At 36.1% G+C, this 19244-nt stretch overlaps 1 protein-coding gene across 4 annotated transcripts in view; it reads left to right on the top strand.

The window, feature by feature from the left end:
- Positions 1-19244, top strand: part of kuz (zinc-dependent metalloprotease kuz) — a 438495-nt gene that overhangs the window by 395694 nt on the left and 23557 nt on the right. For all 4 annotated transcript variants that reach the window (XM_083110784.1, XM_083110783.1, XM_083110782.1 and 1 more), the window contains exons 8-10: positions 1497-1671; positions 4999-5176; positions 6112-6289. In XM_083110784.1, the coding sequence (XP_082966910.1) occupies positions 1497-1671; positions 4999-5176; positions 6112-6289 (531 nt within the window). The remainder of the gene's footprint in view (positions 1-1496; positions 1672-4998; positions 5177-6111; positions 6290-19244) is intronic.

Below are 19244 nucleotides of genomic sequence, written 5' to 3'. Positions count from 1 at the left end.
TTTCTGTCTGACTTCTTGCTTTTTTGGCAGTCATTGCAGTTTCATATTTAAACTGAAAGGCCACACTTTTCTTTAGTCATCTTTGAGATGAAGAAAAATCTTGGGATTTTATAACTGAAACGATCAACAAAAATGTTATCCTAAAATGGCAAGGCTGCATCAGTGTTGTACCATCCAGGAAGATATTAATGAAGGAGATGCACCTTTTGAATAGTTATTCAAAACAGTTACACAAGATGGCAGCACCCTTACAGGAGTTCTCCAAGTTGGAGCATCGAAGCAGAAATGCATCGCCGCATGACATTTCAGTACGATGACAGCTGTATGAGTCAATCACAATTGTATGAGTGGGCTGAGAAGTTCAAACAGGACATAACCAGTGTTGAAGATTCTTTGCATCCAGGTCGCTCTGTCACTGCAGTCATGGAAAGCAACATTGCTCAAGACCAAAGAAGGTGCATGCACAACGAAGTGCCAGAAAGGTGATGTTAACTTGTTTTGGGACCACAAGGGGCTAATTCTTGAACATTAAATGCCCATTTTGCACGAAAAACTGAAACCAGCCATTCTGCAGAGACGATGTGGTCTGGTGTCCACTTGCTTCATGACAATGCAAGACCACACATTGCCAATGTCACATTGTCTACAATGGAGGACCTAAAGTTTGAGTGCTTACCCCACCCTCCATATTTGCCCAATCTTGCACCTTCCGATTTCCACACCTTTGGCCCACTGAAAGATGCACAAAGTGGATTGAAGTTCCAGAATGACGACGAAGTCCAGTCAGAGGTGCATGAGTGGTTCCGCATGCATCCAAAATATTTTTTTTCCTGTGGAAACTGTGTCCTTATCAAACGCTGGCACTGAACCGGGGGGGGGGGGGGGGGGTTGAAACATAGTACTGTAGTCCTTTTGGTGCTTGTAATAAATATTCGTTACAACATATTTTTGGTTATATATTGAATGAACCTTGTATATTGTGAAAGCATGTGAGACATATGCATACACAGTCCATTCAAATGTTGAACTGTAGTCCTATCAGCCGCTTGCAGATGCTGTCATTTGCATGCTATATTGTTCCTTACTGTAAAAGAACTTTCTGATGTTCCAGATCATACACAATACTTGGTACAATATCCTAATTTTTTTATGCAGACTCAAACCCAGGTCTCTGGTATTCCATGCCATTGCTCTACTACTGAGCTACCGAGCCTGCATTTTTCGCTAACAGTTCTATGAAATATATTGAAGTATAAATTTTGCATTGGAACTATATATACCAGAATTTTACTTTCAAATATTCATTAAAGTTTCAACATATTTCATGTTTCGAAGGATGACAGAACTCTGTGTAAATTGCAACCAACTTGAGCTTATAAGGAAGGGCAGTCCCAGTGAGTTTGTTTTCAAAATATGTTTTTTATTAATATTGTTGTGTGTGCCTATAATCACATTTTTACTCAACAACAAGTTTTATCTTTATGTTTGTCTTGCAGCATGACTACCCTACTGAGTGCCGCCCTGGTGGGACTCTTGGGAATTTTATTATGTTTGCTTCAGCCACAAGTGGAGACAGGCCAAACAACAGCAAATTTTCTCGCTGTAGTGTTGGAAACATAAGTGCAGTATTGGATGCCATTGTGGATAATAAGAAGAGGAACTGCTTTACAGGCAAGTTTACACTCAAATATGTTTCCTATTTTTCTGTTGAATGTTGTGTTTTTATTTTTTTATGTGTATATGAAATAAATATGGGTCAGATTAATTTGTATTCTATCAATACTGCCCACTTTAGGCATATTGACAAAATTGTCGATAATTTTACTGATTTCATATGTATGAAAATAACCTTTAACTCATTACAAAATTATGACATTTTTTTGTTATGTTTTGTGAATATAAAGATATAATTCATACTCTGGTTTTACAGTTGTTTCAAATGTCCCACAACCCTAATTTATAACATAGAAAATTATTTCATTATGAAGCCTTGTCCATTGAGATACTTTGAAATTCATTTCATTGCCAGTTCACTTTACATATAAAATTCTAGAAATTAACTAATTGTAAGAATGATATTTTGTTTCCAGAATGCCAGTTACAGGAGGGGAAAAAATAAATAATTCCAAAATTATAATTTGCAGTTTCTTTATGGGGCTGTGCTAACCTGTTGTTTTCAATCAGTAGGGATCATGTGCACATCTGTATGGGTTTAGAAATAGCAATTCAGAACACAAGCAGTTCAGAATTTTGTAAGTATATGGAGTTGTCATATATGAACACACAACTGTGTGAAAAATCATACATCAAAATTTTTATCTTGGTGGTAAATTTTGTTGAATATGGCATCACTGCTTAGATTATGTCTCTGGGCAAGATGTCTCCTGCGATGGACTGCTATTATTGCTAACCAAGTTTATATGCCACTAAAATGTCTTTCACTTTGCTCATAAACTTGCAATTCCTAAATCCATAAAGTACTGCTAATCAGAGACTAGCATGACTAGACTAGCAATCACAATACTTTGAATTTTTGGCCCACCGCTAATTTATTATCCCATTTTATCCACCATAATTCTGGAAGAATATTCACTTTGACTTGAGCCATTAATTCATTTCTAGAATTTTCTGTATGTAATGAACTGGTAATAAATATTTTAAAATGTCTGGATACATGAGGTTTCATAATACAGAAAATTCAGTGTAAATACTGTACCTCCCCATGTTTTCTTGTTATAAGTAGGGACGTGAAGTTTTCATTTTAATGATAATCGGAATCGCGAAATAACATGAATTATGCCATTTTTTCAGAATAACGCCGAATTTTGCACTTAACGACAAAATATGCAATATCAATACCTGAAGTGCTATTTGCTCTGTCGTTTCTAGTCTTGCTGGTGAAAGTTTGATTCAATAGAAATTGTCACACTTCATTTATTGTAGTTTGGCACAGACATGACTGACAGTGTTTAACCTCTTCCTGAAATAGAATTTGCTTGGGGGGGATCTCCACAGAAGGGAGCCCGACCCTGTGGCCGAGTGGTTAGCACATCGCGCTGCGACGCCAAGGGTCCCGGGTTCGAATCCCGGTCGGGCTTGGTTGTTTGTGAATGTCCATTCATCAATTTCATCATTTCATCACTCATCCCCATCTTCGCAAATTAGCCAAGAGGCACAAAACGCAAAGTAAAATAAACTAAATCAAATCAAATCCACAGAAGGGACATTTATTAAGAATGGGAAAATTCTCAGGGAGAAGCACCTGTTGTGTTTCAGGGGGAGGAGTTGGGGATAGTGATATGTATGACTATTTTCAAAGATTTGGGTGATGTCATTCAATAAACATTTCATATTTACTGGCTGATGAGAGAAAATAGTTTTCCTAATGGAAGAAATTTGGTCATTTCTCAGAAACATAAACCTTAATTTTTTCTTGTCATTTAAACTAAGATTTGTCTCAATTTTCTAAAACTAAAGCAATGTGAAAATCTTAAGCATAGAAAGAACAGTAACCACGAAAAATAACACCGAATTGCAGTAAAAAATAACATCGAAATTCAGGGGAAAATGAAACAAAAACTTCACATTCCTAGTTATAAGCAATCAGAGAAATGTTCTGGGACTTTTGAAACATGCTGTATAAGCTAAGTGTCAAAATATGGAGTGTGTTTCCAAAAAGAAAACCCATTAACATCACCTGAATATAACATTAATTAAGAGGGTGAATAAACAATTCATGTTTTTCATGAAACATTTGTAATTTGCTATTGGATCGGTTGAATATCATTTACTGTTGTTGGTAAATTTTATGTGTGATGGCAAAAAAATCTATCCCTGAAATAGAATACCCAAATAAAAATATGTAGGAGATAACAGCCACAGGCTGAACCTCGCCATTTAATAAAGAAAATTTTAATTTTAATTTGAACAGTATTAGAACTTGTTATTGGTACGTGTAGTTAGAATAAATCATTAAACATTTTCTTTATTATACATAAATGTCATAATACATAATTTTCTTAAATTTTCAATTGTTTGGTTTACATTTGTTATCAGCCACTGTTGATGAAAAATAATATTTTTAACTTTAACATCCTGAATATTTTTTTTTTCCAAACAAAATTTAACCAGTGTTTCCACTGGTCCCCTATTCTTTCATATTGGATGCTATCATCATTCCTATCTTCTCACTACTGTCCTAACATGCTGAATGAAATGCATTTTCAGTATGTGAGTAATGAATGTACGTTGTTGGCACAAAGAACCAAGACAGTAGCTCAAATACAGTAGGCACTATAATAAAAAATATAACGAACATGGTTTAGTATTGTGGATTTTAAAGGTTAATCAAATGCAGGAAATTGAATGTAGCAAGTGCAATCACGGACATATCTATGCTCCATTCAAAGTATGGGTTCGTTACAACCGAGAAGTGTCCGTAATTGTACAGATACACCACTAGTGGTGGGTCAGTATTAGAGTTCTGCATTGAACAACTTTTGCTCGCTCAAACTCGATTGAATCTCCCACGCTCGAGCGTGATTTGCTCGAATATATTTTATATCAAATATCATTTCAATGTGACAATAATCGTACAAATATGTGTAAAATTAGTGCTGGTAGTTTCAGCCCATAATCATCAATTCATTTTCATTTATTGCTAAGTATTGGTAAGATAAGACTAAATTACATTTTAACATGGAGATGATGACTATGTTCACTTTAGTTCCAATTTCACTGCATCTTTCACTTCACGGAGCATATTTGAAGGCTCACTTTCACAGACAAATTACTGTTGTACGTGAACTACTGGGCTTCTAGTGTATACTGATCGTTTGCCTGTTCGGGCGAAGAAACAGTAAATTCCATAAGCCATCCAACGTCATCTGTGTGAACTATTAGACGATCGATGCAGGACACTAGTCACTATTGATGTATTTGATTAAAACTCTTTGAATTGAATTGTATTTATTTTATGTGTTGCACTTTCAATTTCAGCATCTGCTGGAGCATTCTGTGGCAATAAGATTGTAGAAGTTGGTGAAGAATGTGATTGTGGATACGATGATGAAGAATGTGAAGAGAAGTGCTGCTATCCTCGGATTTTAAGTGAATATGACAAGATTCGAAATACTTCAGCAAAGGGTTGTAACAGAAGGGAAAACACTGAATGCAGGTAAACAAACAAATGTTCATGGTAATGCACGATAGATGCATATCCACCCTAAATTTCTCTGTTATTGGTTCAATGGAAAATGCTCCCACCTGGAAACTAGAAAACCTGGAAAAGTTGGGGAAATCAACTTTGGAATGAGATTATCATGGTCAATTCAGTATTGCCAGGATTGGAAACTAAAAATATATTTCACATTTTCCTCCTATTTGGTATATTTTTTGAGAATAACTCAATGTTTTTTGCACAGTTCTGTGTGATACATTTAAAAAAAAGTCCTTAAGCACCTTAAATATTCTTCATAAATGCATGTTCAACTATCAGAACTATTAATTAATTAATTTGTTTTATTTGGAAACTACTTTTATAAACTTATACATTTCAGTAAATTTACAATGCAAGAGAGTGGCATATTTAAAAGAAACTGTACTACTGTTGTATTTATACAAAGTTATGTTCGCATTAGAGTAGTACTCACTGATTATGTTCTTTTAGGTTATTTTAAAGGATGAAACTGCATTATCTACCACATTTCGTCAAAAAATAATAAGATATTATAAGCAAAGCACAAAGTAAACTGTTAACACAGTTCATTTCTATAGATAACACTCCCCAGTCAGTATTTTCTTGACTATTGCTTAATTTTATGGCAAAATGTGTGATGAAAGAATATTAAGTAATACACTGTATAATCCATGCATTTCACATAGTCGATATTACTATCATATTATATAACTTATTAGGATTGAATTTTGAAAATTTTGTGTAATAAGTGTAATGTTTCAGAATTGAATTTGAGATCTTATTCACCATTTATAACACTGAAATTTAATTTTACATATCAAATTTGAACTCAAAAATCAGTAATTTTTTGTACTGGAATTTCAATTTATTATTTGCCTCAAATTGTTTCTTAGTATATGTTATTTATGTTTCAGCCCAAGTCAGGGACCATGCTGTAACAGCAGCATCTGCAGATTTGTCCAAGCCTATGGGAATGTTCAGTGCAAAGCAGAATCAGATTGCAGTTGGAGCTCAACATGTAACGGACACTCTGCAGAATGTCCTACGCCAAGCGCAAAGGCAAACAAGACAAGATGCAATGAAGGAACACAGGTAAGAGAATGGATGGGTATAGTTTCTGGAAATAATGATAATTTTTCTCATTTATACAGAATGTATGGTAATTTTTCCAAACATGTTGTTTTGATGGTAAGTTAGACTGATCGGGTCAAGCCTGCTGATTAGATGTGTATTTATTTGTGCTTATTATTAAGATGTATGTAATTACAGAGAAACTTAGTACTCATATTTTCCACAAAGCTGTTTTTAGTTTCTCACAGAGAATTTGAAGATCCCCAAGAAACAACCTGAAAAAACACAGGCCCCTTAGAAATTGCATATTCACCATCCTTCTTGGAACTTGTTGCACTGTTGCGTGGCGTGCATCTGTTCCAATGGAAACTATTGCATCTCTTATTTTCCAAAACATAAAGATGTATGTATGAGGGTCATGCAGATAACAAGAAACGTTTTGGTGTAAAACTCAAATGACAAATGATGTGGGCCAAAAATTTACGCTACAGAAACTGCACACCTTACTCTATTTTTCCACAAATTTGCCATACCCATTCAAGCCCTTATCAGAGCGTGATAATAGTTTGTTGATGCCAACATTGACCTCGGTTGCCACCGATGTATTCACCCATGTAGTGACAGCATCTTGAGTTCAATAGCCGTGGCAAAGTGCTTTCCGGAAAGAAGGAACATTAGACTGTAGCAAACTCCACGTATGCCCCCTGTTACGTTCCTTTATTCAGTTGTTACCCTTTGCTCTTTCTGTCTGGAGCTAGGACTCTTGAGGCCTACACTGAAGCCATCTCAGGATCATAAAAACATGGACACTGATGTATGGGTTTTACTGTGTATTGGAAAGGTTATTACAGTTACTTGTTTTAGGGGAGAAGTAGGGAGTAAACCTCCTAGTTCTACGACAAAGTTCAAAAGGTAGTGATTGGTATTTTGAAGAATTTGGTAAGTCTGTCTAATACCTGTTCCACACAGGCATCTTCTTCCTATTACACACAGGAAGTGCAGTCCCTAATACCTGTTCCATGCAGGTAGTCTCCTTCCTATTACACACAGGAAGTGTGGTCCCTATTACACACAGGAGGTATGGTCCCTATTACACACAGGAAGTGTTGTCCCTATTACACACAGGAGGTGTGGTCCCTATTACACACAGGAGGTGTGGTCCCTATTACACACAGGAAGTGTTGTCCCTATTACACACAGGAAGTGTTGTCCCTATTACACACAGGAAGTGTGGTCCCTATTACACACAGGAAGTATGGTCCCTATTACACACAGAAAGTATGGTCCCTATTACACACAGGAAGTGTGGTCCCTATTACACACAGAAAGTGCAGTCCCTATTACACACAAGAAGTGCAAAAACTCACTATCCCTTGCTAACGAAAATCTGAGGCTTTTATACCTGAGGTTTTACTCTCCACCCCCTTTTGATTACATAATTTTCATATCATAATTCAGTTACATTCATTTGAGTTTTTTATACATACATCATTAATGACTATACATTTTTTAAAGTTAATTATACAGTTGTCTCTTTTATCTTGCTTCACAGAAAAATAAATTTTAATTTACTTTACAAATTGCAGGTATCAGTTGATTGCATCAGGTTACATACAGGTTAATCACTTCTTTCATTTAAGCGCTGATTGGCGGAACAATAAATATGTAATATAACAACGTTACATTTCTCAACTTCTTGCCCAAAATTAAAGTCGCAACACCCCTCAGTTTGAGCCAAGCAGCGAAACCGTGCAAACGTGTACGCATAATTGTATAGTATCGAGCTGTGAGCTCTGAACATTTGCTACAAAATTGAGAATCCTACCAAGTGTGAGGTGCGAAATTTGATAAGGTTTCTGAATGAGAGAAAAGTTTGTGTCAGTGAAATTCGTAAGTAAATAACTGAAGTGCATGGTAATGACATGATAAATGCCACTTTTCCACCCAAGACCACTATGGTTGAATACATAGGCAGCAACCGAGTACAATGACTGTATCAACAAATTGATATTACGCTATGATTGATAAGTGCTTGAATGGGTATGGCGAATATGTGCAAAAGTAGTGAGGTATGTCGTTTCTGTACCTACATTTTCTTTCACACATCATTTGTCATTTGAGTTTTACACAAAAACATAGCTTTTTCTGGATGACCCTCGTAATTGGAAAAATTTAATCATATCAATATTAACAACAGTTAGTTAGCAATGGAATTTGATGCGCTGACCATGCATCACCCAATGAAAAAACATTGCTCTGGCAGACCCTTAGGGGGCTGATGTGCCTTGGAGTAGTAGCAATACTCCTGGATGAATTCCCATTTAGAGACTGATCATACAGCAATTTTTTTTCTGACAACCTTTACTCCTGCAACATCATCATGACTTAACACCTTTACTGAATTGCAAACTTGCAATTGGTTCATCTGTTTGTTTATTTTTACAATAAGGCAGGTATTAATGCAATGTTTCAAATTTCGTGCAATATGTGTGCCTTATTGTGAGGAGAAAGTAATCTTCATCATTCTTCCCTGATTGGGTCGACATAGAAGTCGATGGTCATGAATGGTTCCAGAGACTGGGTTCTTAAAGTATGTTCAATTAATGATCTGCAATGCCAAACCATCAATTATTGCAATTAAATCTTTTCTTGCAACAATTGAGATCCTACAAAACTATAAAAATTGAAATTCTATAAAACTATAAAAAGGCACTCATCATCTTCTGATCTTCCATCACTCTTTTTCATTGTGTTCCCACCCAGTCCCCTTTCATCTCACACTCTCCACTGCCTGATATTTTCATCGACATCTTCATCTTCCTTTAGGCTCTTTGCCCACGCCTTGTGCATTTTATATAGATAGATCTATCAACTGAAAACCTGGCAGAACCTCATCGAGGTAAAAACGTATTGTACTTATGCTCTTCCCTTTACAACTAATTCAGATACACACATTTCAAAATTAAATAGTTTTGTGAACAGTGCATTCATTTTAAAAATTAGAGGAATACCATGACTTGTTAACCCATATATGCCCCTGGGTCAAAAACGAACCACAATATATTTAATTTTTATTGTTGTTCCATTGACCAATAAGTCCTTTGAATTGCAATATGCGGAAAGATTAAAGGGTACTAAGTATGTCTGGCCCACAACAATTACGTTTTGCCTCTTTTTTAACCTCAATGTCACAGTTTCTCTCTAGACAGCAAGACGCCTTGGCGTATGCTGTGCAGTGTTGATCCAAAAGGTGAGTCATAAAGGCATGTTCAAAATGTAAGTTCTTATTTTGTTTGTATGTAATAGCTAAAATGTTAAACAAATGATGTTAGTTTTCAGTTATACCATTTTGTTGATTTATTACGTCACAAATAATACTTGGATCGTTTTCGACCTGGGGGCCAAATCCGCTAGCAGTTCTGCATTGAGAAATTGAACACAGATTTAGTGAACAATCTCGGAACAATATTTATTTATTTCTTCTTGAGTTCAAACCCTTTTTTGTTCCTTAACTGAATTACGATAGTGACACTGATGGAAGATGACCAATAATAATGTAAAGTAGGGATGGGACTGATTAATCAGTACTCTATCGGTATTGGCTGATATAGGCATATCTGTGTATCGGTAAAATTACAGATTATTTTACCGATCCAATATATCGATAAATATCTTATAATTTAGTGCCAAATTCTGCCATTTTGTTGTAATTTTTGTGGATAATCTCCATGCCAGTCTTTCTAAAAAAGTAAATGTCTAAATATTCAACTTCTTGAACTGCAGTCACCTCCAAACACACATTTATTAAGGAGGTCAATGAACCTTTCAGGTTCTTCAAGGACCATTTCTAATTTTATATCGGATCGGTAGAATATCTGTTATCGGTATCGATAAATTTTATATCGGTACTTTATCGGTATTGGCCAAAATTTCTTATCGGCCCATCCCTAATATAAAGTAAATATCTGTCTAACCCTTTGTGTCGAACACAGAAATTTGTCATTGTACATACGGTGTTTATTCACAAGGCGCATGCATATGTACACACACACACACACACAACTGTGTCTTGGGTGGAGTGGATCAATTGGACAGCAACTTACACAATTGCAATCAGGGGAGTGAAATGGTATATTCCAATACTGTATAGAGTGATTGACATTGTCATAAACAATGTTTTTCTTTTAACATAGTCAATGGGTTGTACATTGGACAATATTAGGTTGCACGGAGAACTTACTCGGGGGTTGCTGATGAAGTATGGTGTATCAAAACATCTTCCAGGTCCTACCTGCCTCTTACAGATTGTTAGACATGACCCTCGCACAGTAAGAAAGGAGAAAGCTTAAAATCTCATTGTTGCTAACCAGTCTGAAGGAATTGCGCAGTTTGCCAAAACAATAGAGTGTAAATTAGGGAGTCCTTACTTTTGAAAAGTGTTATGTGGATTTCCCTAGAGCCTGAAAAAATTGTTGCTTTCATGGTAACAGTAATATATTTTCACCAAGAATGAACTTGCTCACAAAGAACACCTATGCCCAGGCCTTGATTTGAACTCAGGATATCACAGTGCGATATGCTAGCCACTCTGCCATGGATGTCTGCGAAATTACTAATAATATTGCAATTAGTATTACAAATATTGTAAAATAATAGTATTGTAAAAGCATTACATAAAAGATTGTAATTTCATTCCGAATGTAAATATGAGTATCTTTCCAAGTTACAATTATTAATAAATTTCTAAAATAACTATTATCATGATTCAAATATTGTTTACGGTGTCATTAACAGGAAAAAACAATAACTATATTTATTACTAGCACATTTTCTCCCCAGTTCATATGTAGCCAATGATAACTGAGAAAATCCAAAGACTCAACTAATCAATCAAGGACTCTAATGGGTGGTATACTTCACAAATAACCAAAATATGCCACAAAAAAAAAAGATAAGGGCATATGTGGGTTAATACCAACTTTTCCACTTTCCTTGCTCGAAGCAATATCATTCATCATTTTTGGTTTCTTTGTCACATGCAGAGATCGACAACTCCAGAAAACTTGATTTATAACACAATATAAGCTTAATTATACTGCATTTATAAATAGTTTTTTACTGATGATATACTGGGGTCATCTTGTAGTCAAGGGGTTTTTGGGTCAATCCCCAGTGGAGGTACATTGCTCAGTTGTTTGCATTAGCCTGTAGTTCATTCGAAACTATCCAGGAAGCACCTCTAGCTTTCTTCCTCGGTGATCTCGAGTTTCTTCTTTTGTTTATATTAATTTTTACTCCAAACAGTTTGCAACTTGATTTTAAGTAGTAAATCAAAGAGACTTTTGTACCATTAGATTCTTCTCTTCAGTTTCTTCTGTGTGCTATTAGTAATATGATATTCATATTCTATATCTTCAATTTTGTTAAGTTTTTCTTATAAAGCATGTATAGTGCATATCATTTTGTATAAGTATTCAATTCCTTGCTTGATTTGGCATATTTAAGTTTTAAACTTTTTAAAGAAAGCAGCTTAAATTGAGGAAAGCATGGTAATAATGAATTTAATTCTGGAAAGAAGTGCAAAGGGAAACTAATAAAATAACAACATGCAAAGAGTAGCCAGTAATGTAAAATGTAGGAAAGAATCTGGTGAGGAAGAGTAGGAAAGGAGATAGATAATTTAAAATGTGTCCTAATCTCTGAAACAACTTTAGATGGCCCTAGTCATTGGAAACTGCACCCATAAATCTTGGTGTTTTGTGTTTTTGAGAAAGAAGAGCTGCTTCAGAGTTTGCCAAGCCTCTTTTGCTTCATAGAAGAGACAGGGGGAGGGAAGGATCTGTTCCTTATTCCCATGAATGCAAAGAGGAAAGGGAGAGGGCAATGAGATGTTCAAAATGATTATTTTTTACTAACATAGCAGATAGGACACACTACATATGATTTTGGGGTTCGATACCCGGTGGAGGCACATAGTGGTTTGGATCCCACTTTAAACTGTAGGTCCAGTCCAGATTAGCTTTACTGTGCACAAAGTGGACTTAATACACCAAATGAAACCAAACTACATATGATTTTGACTATCAATTAGGCAGGCGTTTCTGTTTCTTCAGGGAAAGGGATGAGAAAGCATATAGAATGTACAAATGCTTTGAGTGACTCCAAACATGTTGAAAGGTAATTTCCTTCTGCTTTATATTCTGCGGACATTCATGTTGGATGTCTTTTTCGTGTGCTTTTTCTTGCCAGTAACATTTTACATGGCTATAACACCATTAATACTTACTTGGTGAAGAAATACGAGGCATATTTTTTAAGTAAGTACCGTTTTGACATGTACAAAAAACAAGTAAACTTTTTGTAAGAATTTTATTGTTACATGAAAGACCACACTTTTATCTACTTTTCCACATAATTGCCACAAATATTAAGGCACTTATCATATCGAACAACAAGCTTTTGTATTCCGTCGTCATGAAGTTTGCTGCCTGAGTTGACAGTCACTGCAACACGGCCATTTTGAGGCTATCGTCTGCTTAAACTTCACTTTCTTGGGCGATGTTGAATGCCGCCATTCCATGGATTGTTGTTTTGTTTCGGGTGTAACATAGGCCACCCATGTTTCATCGCCTGTGACAATCTGGCTTAAGTACGCGTCACCTTCAGTTTCATCACGCACAAGAAAAGTCAAGGCACTACCTAAACGGTTGCTTTTGTGCGCCTCAGTTAACATTTTTGGTACTCATCATGAGCCCAATTTTCGATAGTTTAAGCATTCGGTAACAATTTCGTAGATAACACTTCTTGAAACTTCAGGGAACTCCTCTGATAATGAAGAAATCGTGAAGCATCTGTTCTCTTTCACTTTTTCGTCGACTTTCTGCGCCAAATCGACAGTGATCACTGAGGTTCACCCTTCTGTTCTTCGTCATGAACATTCTTTCGTCCATCTTTGAAAGCTCTTACCCATTTGCGTACCATTCCATCACTCATAATGTTTTGTCCATACACTTCACAAATCTGACGGTGAATTTCAACTGCTTTCACGCCTTTAGCACTAAGAAAATGAATAACAGTGCGTATTTCACAGTCGGCGGGATTCTCAATTGGCGGAGGCATTTTAAATATGCAAAAGCAAATGTATACACGATCGATTGTTGCCGCAATGCCGTCTGTGTCTTGCCAACAGATGTAGGTACGCAGTGCGCATGCACGGGACACCGACCGCAGTGCTGCAGCGGCGGAATTTCAAAACGGTACTTACTTTAAAAATACGCCTCGTACATAACATACTCCAGCTTTTCTGTCTCATGTAGACACTTTTAAACGTACAACAGGTAGTATCTGTTATACCTCACTTGACTTGTTCACCTTACTTTGATTTTTCGTTAGATACGATTTATTGATTTATATTTTTGTTGTCTGCATTTTTATGTGCACATGTATGCATTCACAAAAATTAATTTTGTAAGTCATCCAACATAGTTGAAAGTATTTTCTCTCCATTGCAGCTTTCTCACAAGGAAGCATTAGAATAAATTTTGTGCCCCTGTCTTCCACAAATTCAGATTTCAGTTACTTTCTTCCAGATTGATTAATTAGGTTTAATCTTTTTTTTTCTGCCATTTTGACTAATCACAAACATGAGGATGAGTGATGATACAATGAAATTGATGAATGGACACTCACAAACACCCATGCTCAGGCTGGGATTCAAACCCGAGACCCCTGGCATCGTAGTACACTGTGCTAACCACTCCAGCACAGAGACCATCTTTCTTCCAGATCATATTCCCTGCTTTTATAGATATGAATATTGCAGTCCTTACTATGAACTTCATATCTACATAAAGTTAATTATATTGCATATATATATTTTTTTCCTATTTTCTTTCTAGAAGTAGGAGAGGCTTGAAAATAAAAAAGTAATGGCAATATTAGAATTAATTTCATCTTGTTTCACTAGTAATTATTCTTGTCTTACTTTCTGCACAGATCTTTTACTACTAGCAACATTTCATCTTGTTTCTTTTCTTTCTCTAGTAATGCTGTTTTTGGGCAACTTTTCTTTCTATGTGTGAAATAAAATAAATTTAAACATAGCTTGTTTTTCTTTCTCTTTTAAAAAATATCATTTCAGTCTTAAAAAACATGCATGCATTTTGTATCCTTTATGTTACCATTCTTCTTTGATTTTCTCTTTTATCTGTTTTTAACTGCTTCCTGTTAACCTTCTGTTCTGCTTCTTTACAGGCTCGTTTTCCACAAATTAACTCAATTGATAAGTTTTAACATTTCCATACAGTCAAACCTTTTAACGTGTTGTGTGCTTCAAAATAAGGGACGTAAATGTAAGAATGTTTTCTGTTCTTGCATACCTGGGAATATTGTAAAAGTTGCTAAATACGGCAACAGTAGGTACAAAAGGGTGGTTGTAAACTTAATGAACATTTTAATATGTTCATTGACTATCTAGGGCATTGGATAGAGTGCTGGAGAAAGCTTATTATCCTCAGTGTACTGATTTAGTCATTTGTAGGCAAGCAAGGAAGTTTTTGTTATTGTGTAAATATTTTTTAAATTGCTTTATCCTCTTTGATGTGCTGTATTACATATCAAATTTGCAGCCATGTAGTATAGTGTAGATAACACAATATATATGCTTGCTTAAGAGGGCACAATATAGCCTATACGCTTGCTTATAAATGAGTTTTGACAGATACAGTATTTATTTATTTATTGTGCACATGGTTCACACGCATGCCTTTTGTATCTTAGTGAAATCTATGAGGCTCAGTCAATAAATAACGAGGCAGAGGATATTTCACAGTACTTACGTAACGAACCTCAGAAGTATTGTCCACCACTGTTTAGGCATTTATCCCATTGTGACATCAGTCACAAAATGGCATGCTCCTAGAACTCCTTTGGCTGCTGTTGGAACCAATTGCGCACGTACTCCTTGACGTCATTATCCGATTGAAACCCACAGTGCTTTTTTGAGCTTGCCGAAGATGTGGAAGTCACACGGGGACAGATCTGGACTATAGGGGGATAGCCTCAGAACTTCCTTTGTTGTGTTGGCTGTGTGTGGTTTAACGTTGTCGTGCAATAGGACGACACCACAAGAAAGGTTACCCAGACATTTTGATTTGATTGCCTTCCTGAGCTTCGTTAATGTTTCACAATACCGCTGGGCATTGCCCGAAGCTCCATGCTCCAGGAAGTCTACTAGGAGCGGTCCCTTGTGATAAAGAAGAACGAAAGCATGACCTTGCCGGCACTAATGTGGAGGGTCTTGAACTTTTTTGGTGGAGTGGAATCTACGTGCTTCCACTGACGACTGGACGTGGCCGCTGCTCGGTTAGCAGCCTTTGTGCATACCTTGCCAGACACGTAACACCATCTAGCACGAATCAGTTTCATCACACCTGCACCTCCATTTTGGGCCCGTCGACCCATTTCTAACTACCATAGTTTTGGTGTAATATCCTCTGCCTCTTTATTGACTAAGCCTAATATTTGTTTCAAAATATAATTCTTTGCGAACAGATGTGCAGCAGATTTTGTTCAATGCGCTGTGGCAATGACATCTATATCTTTTACCTTCTGCATTTAGTTTCTCTTCCTCCCCACCCAAGAAATGGTTGTGTGTTCCTTTGAAAAAGAGGAATGAAGTTGTTCAATTACAGACAGCTTCTCATACTTCAGTTTGCACAGTCACACCAGCTAAAAATAGAACTAGACTTTTTGGTTCTAAATGAGGGAAGATCCAAGTGTAGGTAAAATGTTGCAACATTGTTACATAGTCATGTACCACTCTTTGGCCAGATAACATCCTACGCCATTACTATAATCTTCGTAAATTTTCTACCGTTGTTAACTCTGGCAGTATAGTGCAAAACTAAAAACACTTGTCTCCATGGTAATGTCCTTTCTTTATTGGTACATGTGTCAACACTATATCATACTTTAGGTAAAGTTTCCCGTGCACGTAGCACACCATGCCATGAAGGCACATTTAGGAGATATGGGGTAGGGCCCCACATATTCTCGATCTTGGCCATTTTGGAAGTGATATGATCATCAGAATGCTCCTGCCACCTCCCCAGGGTTATCCCCAGGTACCCATTGATTTGAGGCTGAGTGAGTCCCAGAGCCACTTTAATACTTTAGAGAATAGAAATGTTTATTTATTATACACTGAAAACTTGTCGAAAATTGTGATTCAATCAGGCCATCTGAAGACCAAATGATTTCACAAAATAACAGGGTCTCACTGATGAAAAGATTGTCTCGGGCTATCAACCAGGTAAGTTGTGGAAAGGATTCCAAGTTTTCAAGAGCTAAGGTCACTCTCATCTTCAGGGTATAAGTGCAGTCCTGAATGTCAACCCGGTGTATATGTGTTTGTGGAGTGAGGTTCCTGGTGAAGATGGCAGATCAATCTGGTCCCATGTCTGCTGTGTCAATTCTGCTGGTTGACTATCGCTAGCCAGGCTGGGTCCATTTCGAGCCCAGTATCATGATTAAGATTCTCTCTTTCCCCATGAATTGCTTCATTGATGATGCAGTCTATATTCTATGTTGCTGAAATTATAGCCAAATCTACAAACTACTGAGACTGCATCATCAAAGAAGCAATAGCCATTCATGGGGAAAAAGTGAATCTTAATCACGACACGGGGCTCAAACTGAACCCAGCCTGGCTAGCGATAGTCAACCAGCAGCATTGACACAGCAGACATGGAACCCAATTGGTCTGCCATCTTCACCAGGAACCTCACTCCGTGAACACATACACACCGGGTTGACATTCAGGACTGCACTTATATATACCCTGAAGATAGTGACGTTAGCTCTCGAAAGCTTGGAATCCTTTCCACAACTCACCTGGTTGATAGCCCAAGACAATCTTTTCATCATTCGTCGCCAGGAAAGCTTCAAGACTTACAACTTAAATTTAATGAACTGTACAAACTAATACTTTTCTGGAGTCTGAGCATCTCGTAGAGTCTGCAAAAATGCCATGCAATATTGTCACGGAATGTAAATATTCTGTAAATTATGCAAAATCCATAATTTTCATTCTTTTAACAACATTGTGGAATAAATAAATTTTGGAATTTAATAATTATCTCATTTTGAATTGTGAATACCTATTTTAACCACACCTACACCTATGATATAGTTCGAATGTAAAATTTACAAATATTATAAACTACTTTGAATAGTTATAAATGGTGGGAATTGTACAAAAGACTTACGTACCTACACCTACATCTTTTTTGTACATTAAATTTCAACTTTTTCTTTAACTGGACATTGATTGAATGTGGATGTTGGGCACACCTGAAACTGCCTTCTAACCCAACGAATGTTGCCAGTACACCTCATAATTTAAAGAAAAACATATGTTGTTATGAATATGTCATAATTAACTCCATAAGTCATCTCGTAATGCATAAATGTCATTCTTTTATCAGTTCGACATATACTTACGGAGACCATTGCTTGTTTATTGTTTAAAAAAATATCCACATAGACAAAATTAATACCCAGTGCAACATTTATGTTTCTTATTGCTTTCTGTACTAAAGTAATGTAGGTTCAAAGCCTCAGTTGTGTAACTTTTGAATGCCTTATTTTGAAGAGTCCAGAAGCAATATATTGTGCTCAAACCAAATATGTAAATGACTGCTGATACTAAGAATGAATGTAATGTGTAGGTGCTTGTTCAGGTGAAGAAATAGATTTAGTTAATTTGAGGTCAATTCATTAACATGCTTCTATTTATGAATATTAAAAGGATTCTCCACTGGCTTTTTAGTATTTAGTAACATGGTTGGTTAGCTAGAGAATTATAGTTTTTATGATTTGTACTTGCCTGATTTTTTAAAGCAGGATGAACAAGTTATTTCAGATTAATATACAGTTTGTCCATAAAATAATGGTATGGTCATAAACAGTCATTGTTTTTAAAACAAATCATGGTACTAAGGATATAAAAAAAAAAAATTTCCAATGTACAAATATCAGCCAATTTGACATATCGAAACCAGTATCAGAATTGGTTAAAATTCAATATTTAAACCAATTTTGATATGATTATTATATTTGAAAACTTAATAAAAAAGGGCTTAGTTTATGTTTAATACCATAGAAGGTTGAAATATTGGTTACTGTTTTATACTTGGGTTCAAATACTGATTAAAGCATGGACTCATTGCATATGTTTCTGGCATATATTTCACCTCATCATAGCAATTAACATAGAGAGGTAGAATGTAAATTAACGGCAAAATAAAACATGTGTAAAAGTTTTGATGTTTTACATAATATGCAAACTGAAATTTTTATATTTATATTCGAAATTAAATAATATGGTTGTTGCAACATGCCATGGAGGTACATAGGGAGTGCAAAGGTATGACCCCATATCTCTAATTCAGCCATAGCAGAGATAAAATAAGTAGCACCATTCTCTGACTGTCTAACTCCTCCAGGTTTTCCCGAGGTACTCATTTATAGAGTCTGCATGAGACACCAAATCAGTTTTATTAAATAATTCTTTACATTGGAATTGGTTAAAAAAATATGTTAGTGAGTATGTTTGCGTTTGTGTCATCACTACATGGCACAAATATAAAATTAATGGCTAAATAAAGAGAAACTTTCCAAATTTTTGGCATGGGAAGGGCTTGTGGAGGAGGAATGTGGGTTAATATGCGTAAGGGTATGTTTCAAATCATGCTAAGTCTCTCTGTCATCATATCGGTGGTCCAGGGGGAAGGTTCATTGTGTTTTGTGGCTCATGGAGTTTGGATCAAATACGTACATGTAAATAGTGTCATGTGTTTGATAAAGAACCACCACACAAAAATAACATTTGGTGAGTGTAATTGCTACGGGAAATGTGCAGAGTAAATGTGTACTGCAAGAGTTGCATGGAAAGTTACCACCATACTCCAAAGAA

The sequence above is a fragment of the Lepisma saccharinum genome, chromosome 24 (assembly GCF_977018435.1).
Source record: "Lepisma saccharinum chromosome 24, izLepSacc3.1, whole genome shotgun sequence".
NCBI classification, from domain to species: domain Eukaryota; kingdom Metazoa; phylum Arthropoda; class Insecta; order Zygentoma; family Lepismatidae; genus Lepisma; species Lepisma saccharinum.
The sequence above is the reverse complement of the archived record's forward strand: the minus strand, read 5'-3'. Positions and strand labels throughout refer to the sequence as shown.